The following is an 18,814-nucleotide window of genomic DNA, read 5'->3' as shown; positions in this document are numbered from 1 at the left end:
TACTATGCAGACATCAAAATAGAATGAGGTATACTCTTGCTACTGGCATAAAATATGTCTAAAATACATTGTTAGTGGAAAGAGGTAATGGTGTAGAACGTTGTGTACAGAATGTTACTATTTGTGGGTGGGAAATAGGAGATAAACACTACCTATACATGTCAATGAGCTTATGAATATAACTTGTAGATATGCATAGACAGTAAAAGGATATCAAAAAACTGCAAATTGTTGCATCTGGAAAAGAAAAGTAGTATGTCTTCATCCTTTTCGCTACATTTGCTCTCCTAATGTTTGAATTTACCTCTGCCATTTGCATGTACAACGTATCTGTATATGTAAAAGAAAAATCAAACAGCCTACCTCACTGTAGCCCTTTCTGAGCCTGCTAAGGAATGGTCCCCGGTAATACAAAGTTTAAAGAACGAAGCTGTGAATTTCAATTTACAATTTACAATTGAAATTCACCACTGTATTGGGAGGCCGAGACGGGCGGATCACGAGGTCACGAGATCGAGACCATGCTGGCTAACATGGTGAAACCCCGTCTCTACTAAAAAATACAAAAAATTAGCCGGGCGAGGTGGCGGGCGCCTGTAGTCCCGGCTACTCGGGAGGCTGAGGCAGGAGAATGGCGTAAACCCGGGAGGCGGAGCTTGCAGTGAGCTGAGATCCGGCCACTGCACTCCAGCCTGGGCGACAGAGTGAGACTCCGTCTCAAAAAAAAAAAAAAGAAATTCACCACTGTAAACTACTCTAGCGATGCGGCATAGACTTGACCTCCAAACTCCAAGCCTGCAGCCCGCGGCAGACAGGCCGAGAGTGGAGCAGCCGTCCCTCCTTCCCCGCCTTACCCTCCTTCTGCACATCCAGCTGCCTCCGCAATGGAGAGCTCGCTCATTATTTGAAGCCTGTTCATTCTCCTGCTTCCTCGGTGGTTACGGAGGCTTTTGGAAGTTCAAGTCCGTCTCAGCAAAGAACCAGGAGATACAACTTTCCTGCCTCTCGGCCCGCTGGGTCTCGGCGGCACAGCGTCCCCTGCCGGCCACTGTGGCGGCTGCTGGAATCAGCCTCAGCGCTTAAGCGGCCGCGACGGAGGAGTTGCCCCAGCTCGGCGTCCTCCCTCCCGGCAGCTCTTTCCAACGTGGTGAGGGCAAGTCTGGGGATTATCTCCATAAAGGAAGCGGGGTGGCTCGGTGGAATGGCTTCAGAACCCCTTCCCAGGAGCCTGTGACCCGCCATTGGAAGACGAGTGGACCTCATTCTATTTCAGTGTCTGCATAGTACAAACATTCGCTGTGGGCAAATCGTACCCGTGAGCCCAGAGAGCATCATCCCGGGAAAGCTTTCCAGAAGCACATGCTTCCTTGCACTACCACACACCCGCACACCCGCACGCGCTCACTCCTCCAGCGTTCCTTCCCTCCCTCACTCCCGCCCTGGAAGAAGCGGCGAGCTGAGGAGAGAGGTGGAACCAGCAGTGAAAGGCGCCGGCAGGAGCCCGCGCAAGCCCGGCCTGGGACACCGCAGCCGCTCCTGCCCTCTGCTGGCTGGAAGGCGCACTTACACATTGCGGTCATCGCGGATCGCCGAAGGCCGCTGGTGCAACTCTGCCGCCAAGAACGCTCAGCGGCCACCAGCAACTTGTCACAGGAGGAGTGGGGGTGTCTGCACACCTTAGTGAACCTACCAGCCTAGGACTCGTGAGTGGAGACTCGGCCACACCAGCAGCTGGTAAAGGCTGTCCTGGGGCCCAAATCCGTCAGTGACTCTGACATCTCAGGGACAGTGTGTGGTGGCTATAGTGCTTTGTGAAGTTGCTGCCGGGAGTTATGCAGAAACGTCTTAGGGTGTTCAAATCCCTCTTAACTAAGGGGTTTTAGTGCTGTGAGTATTCCCACAAATGGGTCCCTATGGTACAATTATTTCGCAGCATTCATAGGGCCTACTGGGGCTCTTGATTTGAGGAGCCTTATTCAGGAAGCATTTCTTGAGTACCTATGTACCAGGTACGGTTAGAGGTATGTGGGTGTCATCAGAGAACGCAGAACATACATACAAAAAAAATCTCTGCTTTCACGGAGGTGACATTCTAGTGACCTAGACACATAATGTATACTCACAGACAATAAACATATATGTAAATTACACAGACCATTAAGGTGATAAGCTCTATGGAAAAAATAAAGCAGGAAGTAGAATGGGGGAAGCAAGCAATGGATAGCTTTTTTTTTTTCTTTGAGACAGTCTGGCTCTGTCACCCGGGCTGGAGTGCAGTGGCACGATCTCGGCTCACTGCAGCCTCTGCCTCGCAGGTTCAAGCGATTATTGTGCCTCAGCCTCCCGAGTAGCTGGGGTTACAGGTGCGTACCACCACACCCAGATAATGTGGGACATGTTAAGTCTGAAGGGTCTATTAGACCTCCAAGTGAAGACGTCAAATAGACAGTCCGATGTACTAGTCCAAAGAGAGAGAGCTGGGCAGTAAGTATGTATTTGGGAGTTGTTAGAGAATCAACAGCATTTAAAACCTTGAGACTGGATAAGATCACCAAGGGATTGTGTGCAGACAGAGAAGAAGACCCATGACTGACTCCTGGGGACCTCCAACATCAAGTTACCAGAGACAAGAGGAAAAATGTGTGAGGAGCCTGAGAATGAAAGGCCTGGATGGTAAGGGAAGAGCCAGGAGACAGGGGTATCTGAGAGACCATCATGCAGCCTTGACATGACGAGGGACCAGGACTGATCTCACAACGCTTTTCATCCCTATTTCTGTCACAAGAAGCCCCATTCCCAGGTCATCCTCATCAAAAGGAGGGAATGATCCACTGTGCCTAATACTGCTGAGTGTGGAAAATTAAGCTGTTGGGGTGGGAGGTCTTACTTCCAATGCAAGGAGTGCCCCCATAACCCTCACAAGTCCTACTGATGGAGCTGAGGAGGCTGAGGAGTCCATTGAGATTTTCTTTTCATTTTTTTTTTTTTCAGATGGTGTCTCGCTTTGTCACCCAGGCTGGAGTGCAATGGTGTAATCTTAGCTCACTGCAACCTCCACCTCCTTTGTTCAAGTGATTCTCCTGCCTCAGTCTCCCCAGTAGCTGGGATTACAGGTGTGTGCCACCACATCCAGCTAATTTTTGTATTTTTAGTAGAGATGGGGTTTCACCAGGTTGGCCAGGTTGGTCTCAAACTCCTGACCTTCGGTGATCCACCCCCCTCGGCCTCCCAAAGTGCTGGGATTACAGAAGTGAGCCACAGCGCCCAGTGTTTTCTCTTTTCTACAATGGAAACATGAAAATCCTTCATAATACACAAACATAAGCCCGATGGTGGGTCACCTTAGATCGCAAGCACAGATGAAAGCCTGTATCAGCTCTAGAAAACTATGGAGAGTATTACCTACTGGACAGTGTTATTGTGAAGCTTAATCCCAATTACCTTATATGAAATAGGTGTGCCAAAGAGGAAGTGGCTTCCTTATTTCCAACACTCCTTGCAAAACCATGAGGGATAAACATTTTGAATGATGCTGAGATATTTTAGGCCTTAAAGCACTCATCCAAGTTCCTCTTAGGTTTAATGACTTTTAGGTCTCTTGTTTTCCCATTAGATGAGGTAGGTGAAGCTGATAGAGACAGCTAAGGATGGAAATGACTACATTAATGTTTGCTGATTGATATCCCCCAGTGTACTAACCTCAAACCTAAATAGTCTCAGAGGTGTAAGATCATCTTATTGTCTCCTGTGCTGACATTTTCTCTTGCTCTGTTGAAGAAGGGAAAGGAAATAGGGATTTCTGTGTTGACTGCAATGTAATAGTTAAATGTTTTTCTTGATTGTCTTAAGGTAGCAACAACAACAATAATAACATACATACATACATACATGTATATATAGGACAATAATTTTATTTTAGTTAATCGGGTGATTTTTTTTCTGGATTTAGGCATAGTATTTTAAGAAAAACAGATTTACATAGTAAAAAATTTCAGAAATGTAGATTGCATTTTCTGTAGATATTCCTCTACACACACACACACGCGCGCGCGCGTGCGCGCGCACACACTCATCAGGGCTTCAAAGAACTACAAGAGTCTGAGCTAGAAGGAATTTGTGAGGTCCTTTATTCCAAGCTACATTTCATACCTGAGGACCAGAATGGTAGTCCTCATAGAAAATTCGTGCTAGAACTGGGAATTAAACATATCATTCCTTAATATTGGGATTCCCTTAGTGCTATGTGGCAGTTAAAAAAATGAGGTGGGTCTGTGTGTAAGTTGTGGAGTTCTCCAGGAGAATGTGCAGACTCAGGGTAGAGGGTGGAGGCACTAGCGCTGGCTGCGTCAGAGGAAGGAGGATGTGACAGAGTGAGTTCCTCAGGCGAGTACTTGGAGGAGTGAGGAGAGATGGGGAGAATGTGAAGTCCCGAGGATTTGGGGTCTGGGATCAGGGGGAACTTCCTTTCATCTGAAGGATGTAGGTGCTCTCCCCTCCATCTTTTCACTCCCTCCTCTAGAACAAATAACACAGCTCATATGTGGACCCTCTTTCTAATCATATCCTGGACACGATTATTTTCTTCTAAGGCCCAGCACTTAGAAAATCTTCCCAGACTGGGCATGGTGGCTCATGTCTGTAATCCCAGCACTTTGGGAGGCCGAGGCGGGCGGATCACTTGAGGTCAGGAGTTGGAGATAAACCTGGCCAACATGGTGAAACCCCATCTCTACTAAAAGTACAAAAATTAGCCGGGCATGGTGGCACACACCTGTAATCCCAGATACTTGGGAGGCTGAGGCAGGAGAATCACTTGAACCCAGGAGGCGGGGGTTGCAGTGAGCCAAGATTGCCCCATTGCACTCCAGCCTGGGAGACAGAGCGAGACTCCATCTCAAAAAAAAAAAAAAAAAAAAAAGAAAAAGAAAAAAAAAGAAAAGAGAAAACAAGGGCTGAGTCTGAGGTCACGAGGTTAGTGAGTAGCAGAGCTGTAAGTCAGACTCTGATACTTTTTTTTTTTGGAAACAAGGTCGTGCTCTGTCACACAGGCTGGAGTGCAGTGGTGGGATCATAGCTCACTGCAGCCTCAACCTCCCGGGCTCAAACAATTCTTCATTTAACCACAGATTTGATGTATTGATTATTCATTCACATTAAAATAAACATATAACAATGAACACTTTAAATGTGTATCTGTGTACCCCAACATCGGTCATCTCACTTACCATCAGCTGTACACATTTCATTTTTTCACATACAGCTTTATCTTGAACTTTAACTTAAAAAATTCTACCTGGAAAATGCTTTCACAGTAAAAGACCCAAGGACAGTATAAAAAAATGAATCCCAAGGCCAAAGATTTGGTCATATTTATCCAATTCTGTTCAAAAGAGAGGCTGAACGGGCAGGCTCTAAATACTCATCATTGTGAAAATGATAAAATTGTTTACTAGGAGAGTTCCTCATATTTTTCATGGAGTTAACAAAAAAGTAATTCTTGTTTTTTCTCTTTGCTCTGATTCCTTGAATAAAGTAGTACGTTAAAATGTGATTTTCAGCAGGGCATAGTGGCTCATGCCTGTAATCCTAGCACCTTGGGAGGCTGAGGGGGGAGGATCACCTGAGGTCAGGAGTTTGAGACCAGCCTGGCCAACATAGTAAAACCCCATCTCTACTAAAGATACAAAAACTAGCCGGGCGTGGTGGCGGGTGCCTGTAGTCCCAGCTACCTGGAAGGCTGAGGTTGCAGTGAGCCGAGATCATGCCACTGCACTCCAGCCTGGGTGACAGAGCAAGACTCTGTCAAAAAACAAACAACAACAAAAAAAACCAGGAGGTGATTCTCTGGGAGTCTCTCTGAGCCCACTCTGGCTCAGGAGGCTGCCCAGTTCAAAAACAAACAAAAAAAGGTGATTTTTCTCTGTCTCAGATTTAGCAAGTGTTCCCAACAAATAGGGGCCAATGGCCAGGTGCGGTGGCTCAGGCCTGTAATCCCAGCACTTTGGGAGGCCGAGGCAGATGGATTACGAGGTCAAGAGATCAAGACCATCTTGGCCAACAGGGTGAAACCCCGTCTCCACTAAAAATACAAAATTTAACTGGGCGTGGTGGTGTGTGCCTATAGTCTCAGCTACTCAGGAGGCTGAGGCGGGAGAACCGCTTGATCCTGGGAGGTGGAGGTTGCAGTAAGCCGAGATGGTGCCACTGCACTTCAGCCTGGCAACAGAGCAAGACTCCATCTGAAAATAAATAAATAAATAAATAAATAAATAAATAAGAGCCAAGGACTAACCTACCTCAAGTCAACCAAAGCAGGACTTGGTAAAAAGGAAGGAGATGAAACCTGTTTTGTGACCTTTGCTTGCTAGCCACCCCCAGTCTATTAAAAGAGCTTGCAAAGACAGAGGTATGATTTCCCTCAATTTACATGATAGTTACATTCCCAGCAAACTCTTTGCATTTTAAAACCATAAAAGGAGTTAGGTAGAAGCTCAGATAATTCTAAGCTGTTTTCTTACCTACATAAGCAGCCAAGAAAACAGTGATAAATTGTGTAGGCCATGCATGAATTATTTTACTTTGCTATACTCTGAACACACTTGTTCCCTATCCATTAAATACTAGCACTGATCTCCTCCCCACTTATTATAGTTACCAAAAATATCTCTAGAAATTTCAAAACCACAAAATCACTAAAAAAAAAAAACTGGTCTAGAAGAAAGATGAAAATCTGTGTAAAATTACATTTCCATTACTGTGTCATTATGTGATCAAATAGGAATAGCTCAACTTGTATGTTAGTGATATCCTCACATCCTAGCGGTATATATTTGATATCCTAAGTCTTCCTCTTTTTTTTTTTTTTTTTTTTTTTTTTAAGAGATAGGGTTTGGCTATGTTGCCCAGGCTGGTCTCAAACTCCTGGCCCCAAGCCACCCCAACCCTGCCCCACCTTGGCCTCCCAAAGTGCTGTGATTACTTGAGCCACTGCGCCTGGCCAGTCTTCGTTTACTTTTAAGGGATTCTAACAATGCTCAACTATTTATTTATACAAGATACATACTCCAAGTTTAACAATATGCCTGGCTTTCCTCTAGGCACTGGGGATACAAATCTGAATGGGGACAATTTGTGCCCTCGAGCCCTCTAATTAGAGGACTGGAAGCTTACAGGCAAATATGATACACAGAGATAAGTGAGCATTCATAGATTTTTTTGAAACCTAAATGGCATAACACACACAAAATGTTCCTGTAACACAGCGAAGTGAGTTCCTTCCCATTGCCTTTTGAATTACATAAAACTGGCAAGAGACATCCCCAGGACGTCTCTAACAAGGCCTCCTATGCAACAGCCTTCCTCAATGAGGCCCAGCCACTGACCCATCCCACCTGCCCTGTGCTCAGGGCAGGGGTGACCTGCTCAGTAAGTGATAACCTCAAATACCTTGCCACCGTATTTCCTCAGAAGCATCTAAGATGAGGAGGAAAGGATGGCTTTGTGGCCCAGATAGAATCAGACTATCTGTGTTCTTTGGTAGAAGGCGGTGTTGAAGACATTAATGCCTTATTTCCAAAAAAGAGTCCATGTCAGCATTGCTTGAGAGTTGAATTGACACTAGATTGAGGTAGAGCCTCATTTGGCAGGAGAGGAGTCAGGTTATTTGCCTGTTAGTGGGCAACGGAAAGACAACTAACACTGATTGGATGGAGAAAGCGGGGAGAACCAGGACTCTCCTTTCCCCTCTGCCCATTATCCTGATCCTGCTGTCCCAAAGGAATGTCTGATAAGTCATCTTCACGGCAGCCTGACTCAGGGCAGTGAGAGTCCATGAGGGATTCTAGGCGCCTTGTCTTTGAAGGGAGTGCGGGTAATCAAAGGAGAGTAAAAGTCCTTTCTGGAACATGTTCTTTCTTGTCAATAACCAAATAGAGGACTCTTCCCCCTTGATCACCCCTGGCCCAGCTGTTGCTACCCTGAAAAGACGTAGGCGCATCCAGAAGGAGGTCTTTTAATAAACACGGTTTAAATAAATCTCTGATGTTGTAATAAGCAGCCTGATGCAGAAATCCCCAGTTCTGATTTGTGGTGCTTACTACAATATTACAAAAGGTCTGTGGCTTTGGAAAGGTGATGTGATCCCATTAAGATGTCATGAACTAGGGAATTCTTTCCCCCATCTCTTCAGACATCCAGTTCTACAATTTTGCCTTGTTTTTTGTCTGATGTCCCTCACATCCAACCTGGCCCCCCACAATGTACTTCTTTCCACTCAGATCACACCAATTGGCCACTGAACTCTATATCTAACTATTCACACGGAGATACAATCAAAAGTTAACTTTTGCATGCTTGATTTTACAATGTCAAGAGGAATTCTCAACCTAGTGATGGCTTGAGTACCTGAAATATTTTTGAAAAAGTGACTGGTAGGGAACTTACAAATTCTTCCCTTGTCTGCCATATCCATTCACTCACTTAAATTGTTTATAAGACAATAAAACATATAAAAGCAACATTTTCACCAGGCCAATCACCTCTCTCCAGCCTCATAATGATTAGCTTACATTCCTGTATCCAGATTTCCCTATAATTAATAATGTTGCATTTTTACATTCACCTCTTGATTTTACTCAGCTCCATCCTGGAACATTAAATTTGTCTTGGCTTAGCTATGCTAGTTTGCACTTGGCCCTTCCTGATTGTCAGGGTCCAGGCTTGTAAATTATGTCCAAGTTCCTCTATTGCTGTTCCTGGGCCTGGGTGGCATGCAAGGTCCTGATATCCGCATCAGCCTCAGCTCATGCTGCTCCACATTGCCTGACTCTTTATCTTCAGATCCATCCCTTGCTGTTAACTTTTCTATTTAATTCCTGAAACATCACCAAATAGACCAAGATATGCTTTCATTTGGTGCCTTCAGGGAAGATATGCAAAAGGCCCATACAATAAGGAAGGTCTAGGATCACCTTGCTCAACCCAAGAGACTAGGGAGAGGTCAGTACACCACGTGTCTTTTTTTTTTTTTTTTTTTTTTTTTTTGTAAAACATGGGGTCTCATTATGTTGCCCAGCTTGAACTCAAACTCCTGAGCTCAACTGATCTTCCCATGTCAGCCTCTTGCTAGCTGGGACTAAAGGTGTGCACCACCATGCCTAGCTCCCAAATGTCTTTTGAGCTAAGGTTAGTTAGCTCCCTCCGTTCATTGCAATTACATTAACCTGTACCATGTTTTATGAAAATCCTTCATATGGTACCCGCAAGTAGTATGTATTTGTCATTCCCATAGATAGCCACTGCATTAGGGAAAGCTGTGTGAAAGAAGGTATTGACAGTTGGTACCTGCAGGTTAAGGGCAGATATTACAAGAGTACTTCACAACTGAAGAAATTTCAAGTGGTAGACAGCAAGGTGGCTTTGAGCAACCCTGTGGCCAATGTCCTCAACACTTGTTTTTACCATAATGCAGAAGATCTTTCCCTGGGACTATATCTTATCATGTCCCTTGATTACAAATAATGGTGTAATGACATTATCTAATAATTTAGTGGCTGCTGTGACACTGATTTGGTGCTTAAGCTAATGAAATAATAGAACAAGCCCACATTTAGCAGCTTTTTGATATTAAAGACAAACGCTGAAAACCCAGGATACTCTCCTTAACATGTGTTTATAATGATTCCTAATTTAAACAAACAGGTCCTTAGCCCAAGATCTTTCCTATCATTTGGATTTAATTTTGAGGCAGTGGAGGGCAGTTAAATATATGCAGAGGGACCTATAAAAGAAATGGCAAAGTGGCTCACACCTGTAATCCCAACAGTTTGGGAGGCCACGGTGGGAGGATCACTTGAGCCCAGAAGTTCAAGATGAGCCTGGGCAACACAGCAAGACTCAGTCTCTACAAAAATAAAAAATTTTAATTAGCCATGCATGGTGGCATGCACCTATAGTCCCAGCTACTCAGGAGGCTGAGAGGAGAGGATTGCTTGAGCCCGGGAGGTCAAAGCTACAGTGAACCATAATCATGCCACTGCACTCCAGCCTGGGTGACACAGCAAGACCTTGTCTCAAAAAAAAATAAAAATAAAAAATAAAAATAAAATTTAAAAAAAGAAAGGAACAATTAAAAAATCTGTTTGGAGGTGTGCTTTGAACACAATTTAAAGAAGAATGGTCAAGGATTGGAGACAGTATTATCTGAGTCCTTTCTCAGGATGCTATGATAACAATCTGATGCATCTGGCCGGGTGCAGTGGCTCATGCCTGTAATACCAGCACTTTGGGAGGCTGAGGTCAGGAGATCAAGACCATCCTGGCTAACATGGTGAAACCCCGTCTCTACTAAAAATACAAAAAAATTAGCCAGGCGTGGTGGCAGGCACCTGTAGTCCCAGCTACTCGGGAGGCTGAGGCAGGAGAATGGCATGAACCCAGGAGGCAGAGCTTGCACTGAGCCGAGATCGCGCCACTGCACTCCAGCCTGGGTGACAGAGCGAGACTCCGTTTCAAAAAAAAAAAAAAAATCTCATGCGTCATAAACAGAAATGTCTCCAGGAGCCAGGTAGGTGTTGCCACTGACTGAATGGACAGGGGGAGGAGTGGAGTCAGTGGAGATCCCTGAGCTTTGGTCTTAAAAGCAGAGGTGGCTACTACTTAAGAAGACATGACTGGCAGGTGTCATTGATCACACCTGTAATCCCAGTACTTTGGGAGGCCAAGGCGGGCAGATTGCTCGAGCCCAGGGGTTTGAGACCAGCCTGTGCAACATGGCAAAACTCCATATCTACAAAAAAAAATTACAAGAAGTAGTTGGGTGCCACCGCACTACATGCCTGTAGTCCCAGCTACTAGGGAGGCTGAGGTGGGAAGATCACTTGAGCCTGGGAGGTGGAGGTTGCAGTAAACTGACATTGCACCACTGCACTCCAGCCTGGGCAGCAAAGTAGAACTCTGTCTCAAAAAAAAAAAAGACATGACTTAAGAAGAAGTAACTGCTATTCAGCTTTAGTTGATCATCACATTGAGCTAATGGTGACCTAATATGGCCACATTTGTAGCTTTTTTAAGGCAAGTCAGGAATCCAAATTGTGTGTGTCGGGGGGGGAGGTTTCTGTGAGATAGAGTCTCTCTCTGTCCCCCAGGCTGGAGTGCAGTGGCGCAATCTCGGCTCACGGCAAGCTCCGCCTCCCGGGTTCACGCCATTCTCCCGCCTCGGCCTCCCGAGTAGTTGGGACTACAGGTGCCCACCACCATGCTCGGCTAATTTTCTGTATTTTTAGTAGAGATAGGGTTTCACCTGTTAGCCAGGATGGTCTAGATCTCCTGACCTTGTGATCCGCCCACCTTGGCCTCCCAAAGTGCTGGGATTACAAGTGTGAGCCACCACGCCCGGCCAGGAACCCAAATTTTTTATGTGAAAATCTCCATTTGGAAAGGTTGCCACCACATCCAAAAATTATTTTTAAAAAACAAGCAAAGAAACAAAAAACACTACATAGGCCATCAAAATAGGTCTTGAGCCAGATATACCTGCTGTGACTATAATATGTGAGTTTAGCCTCATGTAATAAACACTTGAGTACAGCTCATTCTACCCATTGAGACTATATGCATCACAGAGAGACTACACTACACCTAAGTCCTGTTTACATCCTCATCACCTATAAAACTGCATCCCATACAACATATATTTTCAAACTTGCAGCCAGGCATGGTGGCTCACACCTGTAATCCCAGCACTTTGAGAGACTAAGGCAGGAGGATCACTCAAGGCCAGAAGTTTCAGACACACCTGGCAACAAAGCAAGACCCCATCTTTATGAAAAATTAAAAAATTTTCCTGGCATGGAAGCATGTTCCTATAGTTCCAGCTACTCAGGAGGCTGAGGCAGGAGGATCACTTGTGCCCAGGAGGTTGAGGCTGCAGTGAGCTATGTTTGTGCCACTGTACTCCAGCCTGGGCAACAGGCTGAGACCCTGTCTCTAATAAATAAATGAATGAATGAACAAATAAATAAATAAATGAATTAAAACTTGCTTAATAATTTAAGGAATTAAGGAATTCCACAGAATGAGATGGCTAAGTCCTATTAGCTCTACCTTCAGTCCTGTTCAAGTCAATATTTGTGTCCATATTCATATAAGGGCATTAACAATAACATTGCATTTTCAGATGACAAGAATGTAAAAAGATAGTGCAAATATGTGAATTAATTTTGTTGGAAGATTACATACAGTTCAAGGGTCTAATTCCAATGTTTCTCACCTAGAATTTGACCCAGTGATTTAACACCTCTAACAACTCACGCCTTCCCTACCTTCGATACACTTCCCCATCTCTGTGCATTTTCCCATGCCAATCCTTTTGCATGCACTGTCCATCCCTTCCCAAATGACCCAACAAACCCTTGCTCACCCTCACGACCCTGCTCAGGTGGAGCCTCCTTGTAGAAACCTTCCTAGACCCAATGGGCAAAGTAACTTCCTCCATCTCCGTGCTCCCAAAAAGCAATGTTCATGTAAGTGTTATTGCTTCTATCACATATTTAGTTTCTCTGCTTCTCCATAAGCTACTTAAGGACCAAGACTACGTTTCATGTATCTTAACATACCCTGTGACTAACACAGTTTCAGGAGTAGAGTGCGCAGTACATAAATGCCTCATTTATAAAGATTAAATTCCCACTTTACATAGTGAAATACAAGCACTAGGAATGTAAATGACAGTTGTGTAGAAAGAAGCACAAATGTGAATGAATGCAAGGTTTTGGAAACCTAGGTTGGAGTTGTTTATACATTAGATATTCCTTCTTTTTTTTTAATCAAGAACAAACTTTGTTTAACTTTGTACCCTATTAACAGAAGTTAAAAAAAAAAAAAAGGTTTTACTAAACCCTCAGCTGTTGTCCCTCCTTCCCAGCTGGGGCTGTGACTGGAGCCCTTTTCCACAGCCTTGCTGCATCTTCTCCTTAGTACCTGCTCCACCTGCCAGGAAGTAGCTAGTTTCCATGTCTCTGTGCTCCAGTTTATGGGCTCCTCCCAGGTCTGACCATCAGCAGCCTCCTCCTCATCTTCCTTTACACATAAGTCCTCAGGAAAAGGTATGCTGGTCTCTGGTTCTGAAGCCACCATACCCTTATCTGGCTTGCTATCTTGTAGCAGCTTCACGGTTCATAGCTGCATGTTCAGAAGCTCCTACTGGGCTCCAGCCAAAGTAGTCACACACTCAAAAAGGGGGTCCAGTTGGGCCATCAGATTGTCCAGGTGCTGCTCTGTCTGGATCAGCTGTTGCTCCAGCTGCAATGGTTGCTTCCTGCCTGTCTCCTCTTGGAGAACTGCAGCTTCATCTTTTCCCTGTTGTGGAAGAAGAAAAGGGCAATACTGCAGCGAAATTATTCTGCTCCATCACCTCAGTCTCCAAAGCCAGTAAGAAGAGGGGTATCATTTAAGATACAGAAAGCTATTGGGTTTTTACCTCAGAGAATCACAATTACTTGTAGTCTAGTTCCTCACCCAGCACATGAAGCAATATGTCAACGTCTCCCACACATGGTCACTCAGTCTGCTGAAACACCTCCAAGAATGAGCAGCTCTCTCCAGTTTGATTGAGCTGTCATTGTTAGACAGTTCATACACAAAGCCAAAATTTGTCTTTCATGTATCTTCTTTCCATAGTGCTGATTAGAGCCTTCCAAAATAATGACTCTTCAATGTGATAGTTCCTCAGGAATTTAAAGACAATGGGCATACCCTTGCCCCCTTTCCTGAGTTTTTTCTGGTTTAATATCTTCGATCTTTTCAGTCAGGGCTCATTTTGCATAGTTTTCTCTGGTTGCTTTACTGAACATATAGTGCTCTTAAGGCAGTTCTGTGAGAAGAAAATTCTCCAGGAATGTTCTGATCAGTAGATAAAGCACAACACCTTGTTCCTACCATTGATTTGGGAAGTAGGTTGTCACATCACACCAAAAAAGTCAATGGGTATGCCTAAGTGTCTCTCATAAGCGCTGCTGCTAAGAAATGTCTTCTTCCAGGCTGTACTCAGGCCCAATGATAGAATTTACTAAACTATCCTTGTTAAATTTCATTATTAAATTCAGTCACTCATCCTAGCCTGTCATGTCTACCTGGGATCATTACTAGCTATCTCTGGTAGTTTCACACATCAAAATTGGTTCAATTGGTTCTATTTTCTAATGCAAATAAATAATAGGGTCAGGGCTGAAGATACTGTCCTGGAAGGTGTTACTTTCCAAATGTACCATCAACTCATATTTAAGGGCTTCCTTCCCTAGGAGACCACGATACCACTTGATGTCTTGAACTCTAGAAACACCATGGTTGCAGCAATCAACCCCTTGTGCCACCATTGGCCCCACTTTAGTAGTATGAACACTAGCTGGGTGTCCAGCTCCACCAGTTGCTGCTCTGGATGACCTCAAGCATGGCTACTCTTTATTAGATTGTAGGAAAATTAAATGTGATGATCATTATTCATTTACGGTTTACCACGTGCCTTTCACATTCCTTACCTCGCTGAATCCTTAAAATTACTCTATAATGTTGGAGGCCAATCAACTATTATCTTCATTTCACAGACAGTGGAAACTGTATCTTGCTCTCAGTACTATGGCACCGCCATGAGAGATGCAGACCCCCCGCCATCCTTGCATCTGAAACACTTATACAGCACAAAAGCCACAATGGCTGAGGTGTACAGCATTCCCAAAAGCAGCACCCTGGCCCTGGCCCCCTCATGCTGGTCCTTGAGCAGCAGTTGCCAGCATTCTGTGGCCCCAGGGCCCACATGGGTTGGGTTCCCTGTGGAAGGAGGACAAAGTAGATATTCATTCTTTTACAGATTTTACATAAAGATCTGTGTGGGTTTTTTTTAGGCTTATGTTAGTTGACATGGAATGGAGGCATTAATCACGTCACGACTAAAATCTACAGAAGGTAAATCCAATGCACATGGAGCAGTGGAATCACTTCAGGAGGAACTGAAGAGACTGCTTTAACCCACTGCAGAATTTTGAACAGCAAGAAATCCAAAGACTCAAGTTTCCAGCATAGAGGTGTGATGAGATGGAGAATGTTTATATGAAGAGAGAAACAGGGGTGTTGCTAAAAACAAAAAAGAAGCTGGGTTCCTCCTTGAAATGGCCCTCCCTTGCTCTATTTCTTTTGGGTTTTAGGCCCCCCTTTATATAACATGGCTCTTTGGCGTGCTGGAGCAGGAATAAAAAGAAGAAAGAGGGCAGGCATGGTGGCTCACTTTAGGAGGCCGAGGCAGGTGGATTGCCTGAGGTCAGGAGTTCGAGACCAGCCTGGCCAGTATAGAAAAACTCCATCTCCACTAAAAATACAAAAATAAAAATAAAAATTCCTGGCTACAGTGGCGCACGCCTATAAACCCAGCTACTCGGGAGGCTGAGGCAGGAGAATCGCTTGAACCCAGGAGGCAGAGGTTGCAGTGAGCCGAGATCATGCCATTGCACTACAGCCTGGGCAACAAGAGCAAAACTCTGTCTCAAAAAAAAAAAAGAAGAAGAAGAAGAAGAAGAAAGAGGGAGAGGAAGTTGAACTTGCTTGTAGAAGATTTCATAGATGTCTGATGCCCATAGTACTATCAGAGCTTGAATAAAAACATCTCTACCAAATTCACAATGGAAATTTGAAATTTGGAACAAGATTTGTACAAGAAAAAAAAAATACCACTTCCCATAACACGGTCTCCTCCTCTCCTAGCTTTAGCCCTTAACACAGAGCGTGGCACACCTAACATGGTCAGTAAAGAATTCCACCAACTCAAGAATGAAAAATAAACTCCATATCATAGATAAATGTCTTTTCCTTCCTCTTTATCTTCTCTTTCTTCATTCCTTTCTTCTCACATTTTTTCTTCATTTTCTGCATAATAGCAGGTCTCCTAGGCTAGGTGGCTGTGCTGGCCATTCCCCGTGATTCTCAAAAACACGGACAGATCCTTCTGGAAAGTTCTGTCTTGAATTAGTCCCTGTTGCAGGCCAGTACATTAGAAATGGTATTTCTAGAAGGCTTGGAGAAGTAGATGATAAGCCTGAGTTTCCTTCTTGGGATTCCTCTCCTGAGTCTGAACTGGAAACCATTGACCCAGTTGTTAGACAATGGAGGCCCCTAACACAGAGCATTTTAATGGGATAATTTTTAGATTTTCTTGAGAAACATTAACTGAGAATAGAAAGACTTCTACATTCTCTCACTGCCATGGCCATTCTGGTCCCCATTTCAGGGTCTCAGTCCCTCAGGAGAGATATACGAGACTCCCAGTGAGTGTCCAGTCCTTGGATTTTCCTCTAATACTTTATCCATGTGTTAAGAGTTCACATTGCACCTCTAAAGAAGCTCCTGTGTGACCAGGACTCATCTTCTGAGGATATCAGCGATCCTTTCATGCCATCCCATGCCAAGACTAACATTGCTCTGTGGTGATCCCCCATCCTGTATCTGTAGGAAGCCATGCTGGGTCTGCCCCAGCCAGAGTTTTAAAAATCTAAAATCCCTCCAGAACCTCCTTGCTTTTTTCAACATAGATTTTTGCCAAAGGAGATCAGATCCAATTGGCAGATCCCTGCTCCACAGCAGAATACTTCGTAATTGGATTAGTCTCAATAGCAGCAGTAGTTCTGGCCTTGAATATGAGTTAATCAGCCAAGTCACAACACAAGGAAGCTGACTGCACCAGAAAACCCTGTACAATCCGTGAGTTTCTTCATGGTTGAGACTCAGATGAATCATCATGTTGATCTGACTCATGCCTCTCCCTGCCCAGCCAAGAGACTGAGGCTTTGCCTGGGATCTGCCTCTTTCCCACTCAAGAGTCAAATGAGCTCCCAAAGAGTAAGAAAAAAAAATGTGATTGATTCTGATTTGCACCCCAGTATTTTTTAAATTAATCATAACGAATCAAATATTTACATTAGAAGAGATCTTGTGTTGTGAAAAAAAGGAAAGAATAAAAGAAGGGAGGAAGAAAAGAAGTGGGAGGGTGGGAGAGAAAGGAAACAATAGAATAAGGCCAGGCGCAGTGGCTTATGCCTATAATCCCAGCACTTTGGGAGGCCAAGGACAGAGGATTGCTCAAGCTCAGGAGGTCAAGACCAGCCTGGGCAACATGAAAAGATTCCATCTCTAGAAAAAAATAAAAAATTAGCCAGGCACAGTGGCATACATCTGTGGTCCAGCTACTCAGGAGGCTGACGTAGGAGAATCGCTTGAACCTAGGATGTGTGGCTGCAGTGAGCCATGTTCTCACCACTGCCCTCCAGCCTGGGTGACAGAATGTCACCTGTCTTAAAAGAAAACAATAGACTAGAAAAAAAAAAAAAAAGAAAGAAAAGAAAGCAGTAAGTGACATAAGCCCAAGAGGAAAAAAGCAAACTTGAGCATCATCTGTCCTCGAAGTGGCCTACTGAGGGAAAAGGGTGGACACTGAGCTTCACAGCCCACAACAAATCAAGCAGGGTCACTTCTGCAAACACTGATAACCTACTAAAACCCAAGCACAGAATAAGACAGACACTGAGATTCAGAGATAAAGTCAAGATGGCTCCTACTGCTGCAGGGAAACTAGAATGACTCAGAATCCCAGACAGGTCATGTTTGAAGAGGCCATTCATACACTACCAGTGAGGTGAAAGTTGCATTCCTTTCTCCCTTCTCTCCTTCTCTTATCCTGGAGCGCAAACATTGTGTGGAGCACAAACGTTGTGTGAAGCCCCTACATAGGCCTTTGGAGTTGAACTACTATGAAGGCATGTGAGATCTGGTGATTCCCTTGGACAAATTTCCTACAAGGAATCATTTCACAAAGGTTTATGGGCAGCAAATGCCCATAATTTGGATGGTGGCTTTTGGAGCCATGACATGATCTCACCTATATGAATAGAATTCTGAGGACAAGAAGCTGAGAGATTTACTCAGGAGCTCTGACTAGCTGACAGTAGAATTTTGGCAGATCTTCCAATACACACATCTAGTATGGCCCAATCTTCAGAATTATCTTTGCATTTGGGCAAGAAGAGGCCCATCGCCAGCACCCTGGCATTTGGGCAAGATTAGCACAAAAAATGAGGGATAACTTCAGGAGTAAGAACCTTTGAGACTGCCTGGGTTGTGGACTTGTTAATAATCTGGAGAGATATCATCAACAGGTATCAATTTAATGGTTCCACTCCTCAGATATCTCTAGGGCAGAATCCTCAGCCCAGAGCACACACAGGATCACTAATATGAATGTGAGCATTCTCACTGGAAGGGTAGAGGTCACTGTGGTGACCCTTTTGAGCACCCAGGAAAGATTCCTAGGTAAAAGGAGGACTGAGGAAAAGCTAGAAAAGAGGCAAGTGTCAGCCTAGGACGTGTCAGTGGGCCCTGCATTCATCTACAGGAAAGGCGGTTCCGCATGGAAGAGGCAGAGCAGCCCTTCTCCCCTTGTCCACCCATGTCTTCTCACCCCGCCTCACCCCGAGATGAGGAGCCCTGAGAGAGCTGGCAGGCTGCGGTCGGTGAGGGCTGCAGATTTGAGGAAGAAGTCGAATAAGGGAGAGGACCACAGAAGGGCAGTCCAATTAGGGTGCTGGGACCTGAGATCCCTGGACCACCTGTGGTAGGGCCTGATGACCCAGGAGTCTAGCCCTCCAGATGAACTGGCTGGTTCCACACACAAGTCAAGTGGATATGCTGGGAGAACATCCTAAACCTGTAACAGAAATTAGGGGGGCAGGAACCCACAGAAATCACACACTGGGTGAGCTCAAGTGTTTGGAGACTG

General features: G+C 44.7%; 2 protein-coding genes across 4 annotated transcripts in view; both read right to left on the bottom strand.

The window, feature by feature from the left end:
• The window catches only part of RNASE1 (ribonuclease A family member 1, pancreatic), a 223,082-nt gene that overhangs the window by 167,983 nt on the left and 36,285 nt on the right, over nt 1-18,814 (bottom strand). The gene's annotated exons all lie outside the window — the stretch shown is intronic.
• Nucleotides 1,912-18,486, bottom strand: LOC126958382 (coiled-coil domain-containing protein 107-like). The gene is given in 4 exon segments (XM_050796660.1): nt 1,912-1,998; nt 12,892-13,360; nt 14,679-14,823; nt 18,429-18,486. Coding segments are annotated over 4 exon segments (759 nt in total).

This window comes from Macaca thibetana, chromosome 7 (genome assembly GCF_024542745.1).
Source record: "Macaca thibetana thibetana isolate TM-01 chromosome 7, ASM2454274v1, whole genome shotgun sequence".
Lineage (NCBI taxonomy): Eukaryota > Metazoa > Chordata > Mammalia > Primates > Cercopithecidae > Macaca > Macaca thibetana.
The sequence above is the reverse complement of the archived record's forward strand: the minus strand, read 5'-3'. Positions and strand labels throughout refer to the sequence as shown.